Source organism: Manduca sexta, unplaced genomic scaffold (genome assembly GCF_014839805.1).
Source record: "Manduca sexta isolate Smith_Timp_Sample1 unplaced genomic scaffold, JHU_Msex_v1.0 HiC_scaffold_1829, whole genome shotgun sequence".
Taxonomy (NCBI): Eukaryota; Metazoa; Arthropoda; class Insecta; order Lepidoptera; family Sphingidae; genus Manduca; species Manduca sexta.
The window spans coordinates 1-12,549 of NW_023592732.1; the positions used below are offsets into that span (position 1 = coordinate 1).

A 12,549-nucleotide genomic window follows, 5' to 3' on the forward strand; every position below is an offset into this window, starting at 1 on the left:
CTACAGTTAACAAGCGTAGTTTAGGTAAGTTCTTCTTGTTGTTGATGCTGTGTATACCGGTAATTTGTTTAGATATTTGTACAGTTGTGTTATTTTACGCAACTGCTGCGACGGGTCTATAAGGTATATTCTATAAATTAGTATTTTTCATCTGGCTCATCATTACAAGGTCCTATTTTATTTTACATTTTGATAAAAATTACAAAAGACAATAACTTATAGTTCCTCATTGATTTATCTTTCGGGATTATTAATTTTTTTTACTCATAAAGACATAGAAGCATTCACATGCTTCTGATTCGATCTTCGATTAATGTTTACTGTCACTAGTGAACCAGCGATCTGACCAGCGTCTCGTCGCCGTTCCGTCTCGTCTGCCGTTTGTCGAAACAATATCGCTACCGCTTAACACTGAGCCCGCACACTACAGGACATACTGCAAAATTGAATTCCAATATAAGTACCTCCAATCACCAAACAGCGCAGCACCAGCGTGTCACCGTCGTGGTACGGACCCACTTTATCCGCCACCTTGTTATTCACTTCATCCATAAAAAATGGGGGATTCGGTAAAACTGAAACAAAAAATCATTATAGACAACATCTTTATCATAAATAATATATATATGGTAGTATCTGAGTTTAATCTTTTTATTTATTAGTTTATTAAACACAAAACAGGTTACAATCATATATGCTTCATTTTATGACATGAAAAAATAATTCCTTGACAGTAATTATAACCCAAAACAGCTTCATTGAACCCAAAACAAAAAGAATCATTACAATCCAATTTGATTATGAGAAGTTCCCTTTTGCAGCTTTGAACTACAAAGCTCTATAGCAATGAAATAAAAATGGGACCTTTCCGAAGCTACATACAAGAAATCGAATGCAGAGAATATGAAACATAAAAAAATACGACGAATAGACAAATAACTATTTGAAAGAGTGAAGTCTTGATCGGTTAAAAACATAGATTTTATTCCAATGGAGTTTGCATTAAAAACAAACTATAATATAGAGATAACGCACTCAACTTTAATTTAATTATTTAGGAGTCAAATACTGGAAATGATTAGATTTATTTATGATGAAAAAGATATTAGTAAAATCAGCCTTGTATTGTAACCCCATTGCTGGGCACTGTCGTGTTTTACTACTCAGAGGGTTTCGGCCTTAGTCCACCACGCCGCGTTGGCTTAGTGCGAGTTGACAGATTTTAAATACCATCGATTTTTTTATGGAGGGCTCAAGTATACAGATTTCCTCACGATATATTGTTTCACAATACAGTATGGGGCGCCCTCTGGCCAGATGGCGGGACGACTTACACAAGAGGGCCGGAGGGCCGGCAGCGACTGGATGCATAAAGCAGCAGATCGGGCTCTGTCTCGTACCTTAGAAGAGGCCTATGTCCAGCAGTGGAATGCAACGGGCTGATGATGATGATGATGAATACAAGCGATAATTCACAAAGAATACACACATAATTTTAGAAAAGTCACAGGTGCGTGCTATTGGATTTACAACCTACGGACACCCGTCTCGGCAGTCCGTTCCACTCCCAACTAGGCTATCGCCGTTTAAAAAGATATAAAGATAACCTGTAACACATTACTTCAACATTCTCTGATACTGTATGTTTATGAGCGAAACCTCTCATCGTTAGACCCGCTAGCCTGATTACCACTTTATATTCTAAAATAGTAAAATTCTGATATTACAAGAAAGCAGGCCTTCATAAAATAATTTTTGATGAAACATTTTACGCTTGCAAAAATGAATGAATTAAGATAGGCTTCGAATATAGCAAGTTAACTCAGAGAGATAAGTTAATTTAGATCGATCTCAGTCGACCTGGCGACCTCAGCGTCCTTGGAGGTCCGCGTGGATATTTTTTTGGTAAAAGTTTCAAGGTAATCTAATGAGTTTTATTGATAAAGGTAACATTGTGAACTTAATTATGTTGTATTTTCTGTTTATTATAATTAATTTATACTTTTAAAGAGAAATGGATTTTATCAATTAACTTACAAAAGTACTGTTATCTATATTTCTAAATGAATATTCTAAAGAGGTACACTTTGTGTTTGTTTGTAGGTTTGTAGGGGCTAGTCTTTAAGACTACTAAACCGAATTTGAAAATTCTTCCACTAATAAAGTAAGACGCAAGAAAATTCCATTTAGTACTTATAAAATTAATTAAACTAAAAAATTATCATTAGTTCTAGTTAAAATCTAATATGAAGTAACACTCCAATAAAAATAAATATCTTCCGTGGCACACAAGAACCGTCAAGATAATGCAAAACATTTTATTACTTTCATTAGTTGTGAAAACAAACGAACCTATTAACGTAGCATACCTAATTAGGTTATATTAAACATAATAACAATGATGATAAAAATGGCTCTTCTAATGAGAACGCAAAACATACCACATAAAGTTTCATAATACGGGAACACGTACGCCCGTGTAGATTTAATGTGCCGTGTTATGTCTTTAGCGAAACATGACTAATGTTATGTTAGGACGTAAAATGAGATCGCGATATTCTTAATTTTTTTTGAAAAAATATTTAGTAGCCTAAATTTTGGCGTAAAGATCCGTGACGAATTCGAATGGACGTTGCTGAGACGATTTTGTAGTAATTTTGCAACATTTTTCATTGATGCTCCGATCTTTTTATATAGCCTATATAACATTACTTTATGAACACTATGTGTTTCTTGACAAATGACCTATTCAACTCTAAAATATTTTTTAATTCAAACCAGGGCCCTTATTCTGTATGATAGTGTAAACGCGTAACGCGGCCGTGTCATGTTATCTTCGAGAAATGTGCGTGGAATGGTATTCTGTAAGCCAAATTTCTATAGTCCTAAACATGATGCGTTGTGTTACGTGCTTGTTACGCACTGTCAAAATAATGTGCGGGATAGAGAATTAGGCCCCAGTAGTTCCTGAGATTAGCGCGTTCAAACAAACAAACTCATCGGATTTATATAACAGTGTACATAGAAGTATAGATATAATATCTGAATATTATAAATGCGAATGAGTGAAATGTTTGTATGTTTGTTAGAACTAAATGCAGTAACCGCTGAACGGATTTGGTTGAAATTTGGCACACGGTTAGACCATGTAATACGCTCACGGGGCGCTATTAAAATTTCCATACAAAAAATTACTTTAACGTAACCATTAAAGTTAACGATATTATAACGCGTAAATTCGTGTTAGGGGTACTGAATAAAGGTTGACATGCTTCCTGATGACTAGAATTATTTATTAATTTCAGCTATGACCTGTATGTGCTAATAATCTAAATAAGAACAGCATATTGATATCTCGAAACATCTAGAAAAGACAATTCTAATAAATGAATAACCTAGCTAGGCAAGATATTTCAAATAGAACAAAAACTTCTACAAAAAAAACATAAGTTTTGTATAGTTAGTACAAACAGTTTAGATATAGCAGTTAGTTCTAGTTATTTGGCATTTTCTAGAAACTTTAACATCGTAAATACTTGCTTGAATGCTTCAAGTTTATGCTAACAGAAACGCTCTAGAAGAATAATTATTTTTGAAACTACCATTTATATAAAAGTTTCCGAACGTTATTCTTCTATTGTAGTTCTTGTAGATACGTATAATAAAACGGGAAATTATAATGATACAGTCTTTTGTGTGATTTACTTTAAATATTTGTATAATTGGGTTTTCCTGTGCTGGTGGTAGGATATATTTAAATCTGCTCGGATAGCGACCACCGTACACAAGGTGTTAAACCCACTATAGTGGCCCGCGTAAGTAAGCCTTCCGAGATCAGCCTGTGTATATCTGGTTCCAACAGGCCGGCATAATTGTGTCGACTGCCGAGGGGTAATCATCTCTTGTCAGTAGACATTCCATTGAACCCAACTCCACTTACCATCAGGTGTAGTGTGGTCACTTTGCGGTGCCCACAGAAAAAAAACAAAACTGAAATAATACAGTGCAGTGACCATTCTATTATATGTGTTATTTAATTTGAAAATAGCAATAGTATCCTCATAAAATGTTATTAATTTTGGTCTTTATAACACAGGAAAATATTTTTTATCCCAAAACATAATCTTTGTTGAACCTTTCCTTCGCTAAGTGGATAGTTAGAAAATAAACGGACATTCGTATTGATGGATGCAATGCCTCCCATCTGACATGCCGAGACGACAGGTGGATTTATTTAGACTAGCACACCTATTAGCATTTGTTTGAGGTAAATTGGATTGTGAAATGTACGAAAACAAACACAAAACAGTGATTTATGTTTTATAAAAGTAAACGACTCAAACCACGGGTTGGTTCTATAAATATTTAGGTGTTGATAGATTTTTGATCGACGTTGTGGATGTTTTTGGTTTTCTTATACGGGATTGCATGAATATAGACGAATCAAGATTCATTTAATGAAAATTTTCTAGTTTTTGTACTTTATATTTATATAGAAATTAAACGTAGGTATACTTTTGTTTAATGAATCCCTCCTAGCCGAATTTCGGCAACGGCGGCCACTCTCAACAGAGATCAGCAAAGTACGCAGGAGGTATTAAGTATAGTGCATACATGTGAGTAATACACAGGTACACTCTCTGTTTCTTCACTCTCATAGTCTGGTGAGACGGCATTCCGACATGACCGGAGAGAGAAGAGGCGCAAAGCTTTTTGTGCTGTCCGAGACACGGTATCATAGCTTCCTGACTTAGTATTTTTTAAGATAGTAAAACTTAATCCTAGTTATGTTTGACCCAACCCGGGATTCGAACCCAGGACCTCAGCGCAGTAGTTGTGCACGTAACGTGTACGTATTACAAATACGCCGAGGCAGTCATACTTTCGTTTACTTTTTAACTACAATAGAAAAATAATTTATGAAAAATAATAATGTATGTACAGAGTTATTTATAACTGATTTCAAAACCGCGGAGGTTAGTTACGCGATTAACAAGTAGCCATATTTTTTATGTTTGTTTAGCAATTATTTATAAATAATTCAATTTATCAAGTTACTTATAAGTTCTTAGCTAAGTAACAGAATTTACCAATTGACTGATTATCATCCGTTTTCAGAATTTTTCTATTTAATTATTTACCAACAAGATATCCCTTACCCATAGATAACGAATCATTTGAAAACACTCAATTAGATGAAAATAAAATGTCTGAGACTAGAATGCTTAAAAAAAGTGAAATTAATTTGAGATTGATCTATCAATGCCATTGGTATTGTACGTTGTTCTAAATTAATCTGCCAGTCTTTGTACGCCGAACGAAAGAAAAAATTGATTGGCATGTCAATTTGGTCAAAAATATTACGATTGTTAGTTCAGATTGGAGGTTATTTGTGATTTTATTTTTTATAACTTAGTGACTACAATTAGGTGTAGGATATTCATCATCATCATCATTTCAGCCCTTGAATTGTCCACTGCTGGACGTAGTGTGGAACGCCCTACTGCTCGATAGACCGACGACTTGAAGAAGGCAGTGGGTAGTGGATGGATGCGGGCTGCTTATTACTCAAGACCGGGATGGTTGGCGCTCACTTGGAGAGGCCGACGTTCAGCAGTGGACGGCGACAGGCTGATTGATTGAAAGAGCGGTACTATAAAATAGTCTTACCAAAGTATTAAACCTGATTTATAAGTTTCTTGTATTTCTTGAGCTCTAAATAATAATGTGATACAAGTTAGTATTTTAAACAACATAAGCGTGGTTAATTTGGTAACAAACAACCTAAAGGCACTTCGGGTAACTTAAAAGTAATTTTATGCTGTGAGTCAAACTAACTTTGAATACAATCCATCCACGAACTTAATCTTACTAATATAAATGCGAGTTTGTGAAAATGTTTCAATATTTGTATGCTTGTTAGGAATAAACGTGAAAACAACTGAACGGTTTGCGAGCGAGACCTAGTATTACAAATATTATAAATGCGAAAGTTCGTGAGGACGGATGTATGTTTGTTCCTCTTTGACGAAAAACCTACTGAACGGATTTGGATGAAACTTTACAGTAATTTTGGTTATAATCAGAATAACACATAGGCTACAATTTATGATTGTGTGTAATTTGTTTATATTATAACGATACATATCAAGTAAGTCGGAAAAAAATATCCCAGAAAACTCCTTCACTTGAGCGAAGCCGCAAGCAAAAGCTAGTAAATTATAAATATAACAAATATTATAAATGCGATGTCGACTGCCTCGGTGGCGTAGTTGTATTACAGTACGAATGCAATGCTCCAGTCTCGAGTTTGAACTCCAGTTCCGGCAAAGTGATATTGGCATTTTTACTCAGTATCAGCCCGGAGTGTCGACGGGCTCGCCTCCTATCACATCATGAGATATGCATACATGTTGGAATACACTCGGTGGAAAGTGGGTGCACTAGGAGCGTCTTCGCCTACCCTTTCAAGGATAAAAGTGAGTGTGTGTGTATAATTTCCAGCTAGTGCCGATGTCCTGTGTTTTTATGATCAAACTTCTCAACCGATTTTCATTAATTTAAGTATTATGATAGCTTTAACCTTTCTGAACCGATTTTCATTAATAAGTATTATGATAGCTTGAACCATGAGAGTAAATATATCATTTTTTTTCTAAGCAATTGGAAGTAAGCTGGCTGTAAGCATGAGTGTGTTTAACCGACTGTGGTTAAATGTTAGTAATATTTTTAATATCGGATTACACATAATATAGTTTTATTACGTCGAATTAACTAACTTTCCCCTGGCGAAGGCGATTAAATAGAAGAACTTTGAAATAGGTCACTATCTCAGTGGAGAAGTCAGTTAGTATCAATGCCAATACGCGTGCCAGTATTCTTATCAGTATTGAGTAAACTTTCAGTGTTTATATTAATGATACTTTCAGGATAAATGAAATATATTGATTGTACGTTGTTTATAATTAATAAAACAGAAGTAAATTAGCCAATCATGGTATCAAAATTCTACTAGAAACTCAATCAAAATAAGTTTTTATAAGTACCATACAAACGGCGATAGCTTAGTTGTGAAATGGACTTCCGAGACGAATGTCCGGAGGTTCAAATCTCTAGGGCACACACCTCTGATTTTTATAAATAATTATGTGTGTATTCTTTGTGAATTATCGCTTGCTTTAACAGTGAAGGAAAACATCGTGAGGAAACCTGCATACCTGAGAAATTCTCCAAACGTATTTTGAGGGTGTGTGAAGTCTTCCAATCTCCACTTAGTCAGCGTGGTGCACTAAGGCCTAATCCCTCTCAGTAGAAGAGGAGGCCCGTACCCAGCAGTGGGACAGTATGTTTTATAGAGCTCATATTATTATTTAAGTCCCATACCTACGACGGTGAGGTTGACTGCGACATTTCTGGTTGGCGACAGCCTAAAGTCGACTCGACAGTGGTACAGCGCCTGATCGTCTTCCGTCAGAGCTGTGACGACTAAAGCCGTCGGCTGCCTATACAAATCTGCCTTCAATCTTCCATTGGTGTTGAATGCAGGGTCTGCCCATTCTTTGTCTGGAAATTCGAAGCTGTGGACAAGAGTTAAGTTATCAAATAGTGACTAAATTACTGCAAACAAATTTAATAATATCGAGCCTATGGATTATTTTTTAATCAGGTTTCGAGATTGAAATTTAAAGAACCCAGAATTTGGAGATTTGATTTTATCAATAAATAAGAAAGAGAACAAGATGTTGTAGGCACATTAGAATAAAAGCTATTATAGTGAATTGTTATATAAATTGCTTTAGTATTATATTCCCCGTGTAATGAAACCGTCTAAAGCGGAACTAATATATTTAATACTTTAAATCTAAAGTATAGTAGTCCTTTAATAATGGTTTTAAATACATGGACCATCAATAATACTTTGATCTAAGTGAATAAAGTAGTAGTCCTTTATTAATCCAAAGATTATTAATCATTTTGAATACTTAGATGTATTATCTAGGTGTAATGGCTCTTATTCTAGTGAACACACGAGGTAACATCTGCGCATCAAATCTATAGATATATATTTAAAATGAATCCCTATTTCCCTTGGTCACGCCATCACGCGTGAGAACGGCTGGACCGATTTCACAATTTTTTTTTGTTATGTTTGTTATTGTCAGGGGAAGGATCTTATGAAAGAAAAATTCAAAAAATTGTGCGGAAAATTAGAAAATTTAAGAAAACTTAAAGAAAATATAAATTTTAAAAGAAAATATATTTTTTAACTGTCAATTGATTGAAATAGCTGTCAGCGATTGATAGAATGCGCGCTGCAAATTCATAGTTAAGACGGGACAATGTCTGTCGGGTCAGCTAGTGTAGTAAAAAAAATGACTTTTAAACACTGAACTTGTTCTAGTGAAATCAGGCTGATATTGTCTTACTACGATTTTAAATAGTAAAACAAACCTAATTTGAGTTAAAAGACTATCAAGTCGCCATTGTTGCAAAACTAAGGCAAGTCCGAAATGCGCCATTAGTTCTATAATTCTTAGTTTATCGCGGAAATACAGTAGGAAGTGCAATACAATAAACATCGTGCTGGTCTTAGCGTTGCAAACTCGGCTGCAGATTTGCGCAGTTTGTTTATTTAAGCTGTTAGTCTGTTTCCTGCGTTGGTATTTTCGGAGATATGAGCACTATATTGTTAGGAATATGAGTTATTCGACAGGGATTCTGGAGATTTATTGCTAGGGAAATTGTATTTATATTCTCGACAGGTACCTATAGTTTATTATTTTTTTCATTTTGTTTTAAATGTAAACAAAACGATGTATATTTATTGCGTTTAGAATAAAAATAATTCAAATGCACATTAATTAAAGCTGTTTTTGAAGCAATATGCTGAAGGTGTTAGAATATTTATATCCACTAGATGGCGACCACTATTTGTGAAACCCGCCATAGGAGTTCATGTAAGTGTGTCGCGTTCCGGGATCAGCTTGTGTAGTGTGTATAATTAAAATGGTTGGCATAATGTTGCTGATTGCCGTGAGGTTATATCTCTAATTAGCAGATAGTATCTGGACTTCACTTGCCATGAGGTGCATTGGGGATCGCTGTGCGCTTATAAAAATACTATATAAAACTGCTAGTGAAATTGAGGAAAATGTTTGTTTACATTTTAGAAAAATACGACAAATATAAAATATACGTAGTATTTCGAGGCTAACGTTAGGAAAGATTAATTAGCTGGCAGATTAACGTTCGCCGGGCCGATTGCCGAAATAAGACAAATGCTTGTGTGATCCGCAAATATTTGTTTCGGGATTGCGTATAGACTGCGGTGGCAGCGTCCCCCGATTAATATATCTGGTCTACCGCCTATTTAAATCTTTGCAGCATATCATCTAGACACGTCGTTGAATAAATATTTTTCTTTGTTTTTTAGCTGTTAAGAGCAGTATTTTATATTAGTTAACAAATCATTAATTACTCTATATTTTATTAGAGTAATTAATGATTTGTTAATAATATAAAATTTTATTAGAATTGCTAACAGGAGTATAGATTTTTATTTAAGGAGGGAAAAATATATTGTTATTGTCTTTGCTTTTCATTTATCTATTTTTGCCCAGTAAAATCTTTGAATCTAATCTAATCTATAAAATTTCTACTATAGGAATTATTTGAAAAAAATGGACTCTTTGTTAACTATTTGTTTTCATTTTCTCAATTTATACGTATGGAGTAATGAACTGAGAGATCGTTTACATATTTTACACGTCTCCTCATGAGTTTCAGACTGATGTCTGTTATTTATGAGAAATTAATTTTTCATGCAGCCGTTCCACATAAAATATAGTATATTTTCAATATGGCGTCAGGTTTGATTCCCTAGTTGAAGAATATGTTAAAGAAACTTTAAGATATGACAGACATATGAATTATATTTTGCAACATGGCATGCCTTATTTGATAGCTGACAGAAATGTAAATTATTGTTTATTTTACCTGTATATGGGCACGTTGTTTCTATACCATACTAGTATCATAAACTCGTCGTCAGTGGAGTCCGGTGTTGTGTCGCAGAGGAACGTAGTGTTGCCGCCTTCCAAAGCTTCTTGCCGAGATAGTGGACCTGTGTAAAAAATTCTTTTATACAACTGACGAAAAAACAAGTTGCTTTGATGGTAAGCATGACGACCCCTCATACCTGCCGTGGTAATCTAGAGGGCTGTAAGTATTTTTTTTTATTGCTTTGAATGACGAGACGAGCTTGCCGTTCGCCTGATGGTAAGCGATACGACCGCCCATAAACAGTAGGAACACCATCCAACACCTTGAATTACAAAGTATTGTTTAGTATTTCACTCGCGCTCGCCATCCTGAGACACAAGATGTTAAGTCTCATTATGTCCAGTAGATACACTGGCTACAATGTCCTTCAAACTGGAACACAGCAGTGACTACATATTGCTGCTCGGCGGCAGAAATAGACATTGCGGTGGTACCAGGCGGATTCTTACATATGACACACCTACCACCAGTCAAAGGCGGACAATTCTTTTTATTACTGATTAGGAATAGGGTACCGGACTCATTTTCGTTCTTTACTATTATCAAATATTTACATAATATAAATTATAACACAGAAGGAATTATTAAAATCCGGTAAAAAATCAACAAGTTATAAGTCTTTGAATTTCGGTGGAAGGGATAATTAACAAGAAACAGAAAAGAGACGAAATACCCACATGTGACGTCATCGGAAATAACGACGCGTGCGAAAGAAAGAGATGAAGCGATATCCCAAATCGCGCCCACTTCTGCACATTACAATATTTTAAATATGAATTACTCGTTCATTTTTTAACCAATCTTTATGCAGTTTTCGCAATAGTGCTTCTTTTTCGTATTATTAACCATTACATATAGAATAATGTACAAAATCAAGCATAGGCCGGTCCCCTATTATCTAGGTTTCATATATCTACATAAATTAGAAATGCATTTTTCGTTTGATAAACAGCAGTAAGAACGATAAGATAATAATCTTATCTTTAGCAGTTATAATATATATATAGAGATAATAGAGAAGAACTGCCTTTTCTAACTTACTGCTATATCGATTACCAGAGCAGATATAAAATAGCGATATCACGCGGGCTGTGGATTACAGAGGATTGAGTGGCACAAGCTTGCAGCCAGAGACATAAATGGACCGAGTTATGCCAAAATTTGATAAATATTTTTAAACATTTGAGGATTGCTAGTTTTTACAGCTGGATTTTTCTAAATACCCATAAAAGAAATGTGTGAATTAGTTAACACATAGTTTTTTGTGTTAGATAAAAACCGATAGGCGTGTTTTGATGAAGCAAACTATTGCATTTGGATTAATTGCATGTTAAATATTAATAGATTATTTTTGGATAATTTGTAAGTTACTACGTTTTGGCATAACTGGGTCCGCATGTAAAGTTATAATGCCCAATGATTGCATTGATTACAATGAATTTAAACTTTTAATTAACGCTTTATGCTGAAGGGAATAAACCTGTTTTAATCAAACTTCATAAAATTTAAACGGTATTAAATCTCGTTGCATTGTATTTATGCCTGGTGGATATAAACGTTAATGACATTTACTCAATTGGTTTTTTATAGTTGGGTATTAAAATTTTATTGGAAAGATAACGTAGTTCCTTCGTTTGAATACATCTTTCATATTTTTTAGTAGTGTGTCGTAAACTCTCATCATAGGCTTCTAGCAGTACATGAAACCTTCTAGATATAGTGTCAAATCAGAATATTTTTGTAATAAATAATGTTAGGTATCAGGATTCGAACTTACTAGTTTTATTTTCTCACTCCCGAGTCACACTACACTATATTACAGATCTGTTATCTCCATTGCGTAATAAAGGGCAGTTTAAATTAATCTCACCATCAACTCCGACTATGAAAGTGTAAATTGGTGCGCAGATAAGCAGTAATATGTATAGAGGCGCCGGAGTGACGCGCATCCTACGGCCCATCCATGCTCCCGCGCTGCGCTTTCATTGGTCAATCAATTTTCCCGCGCATTTGGAATTAAGCGCGCGATTTTAAACTTCACGTCGGAACCGTATTCATTCTACTGCTGTTGTTATCTGTAACAATAAAGATTCTTGTTAATTGTATTGCAATTGTTTGATAACGCAATTTAAGTATTTTTTACTTCAGAATACCGCTTTAAGAGTATTTGTGTCTATTTATAATAAGTAATTGCACTTTATAGTTTATTATGTATAGTGTAAACTTATTATATTAGTGGAATTTTTAGTACGTTGCTGCTGTATAAGGAAGTAGAATTTTAAACAGAAAAGGATTCTTTGAGTTCCCGGTATTCACGGATTGAACCGAGTGAATTCACAAATCTGGCATTTTGTATCGGTTTTCGGGAAGTTGGTCAGGTCATCTCATTCATGCGGTAGACAAAACTGGCTTCTATTACAATATATTTAAAAGTCAGATGCAAAACGACCTCAATGAGATGCTCATCCACAACATGGCGCATTAATA

The 12,549-nt window shown here is 34.7% G+C and overlaps 1 protein-coding gene across 1 annotated transcript; it reads right to left on the reverse strand.

The window, feature by feature from the left end:
• Window positions 1–464: 464 nt before the first annotated feature.
• Window positions 465–12,144, reverse strand: LOC119191709 (the record flags this gene model as incomplete). Its single annotated transcript, XM_037445586.1, has 4 exons — window positions 11,933–12,144; window positions 9,997–10,123; window positions 7,384–7,577; window positions 465–575 (listed from the first exon to the last, which is right to left on the reverse strand). Coding segments are annotated over exons 1-4 (523 nt in total), but the record flags the coding sequence as incomplete, so codon positions are not given.
• Window positions 12,145–12,549: the final 405 nt, after the last annotated feature.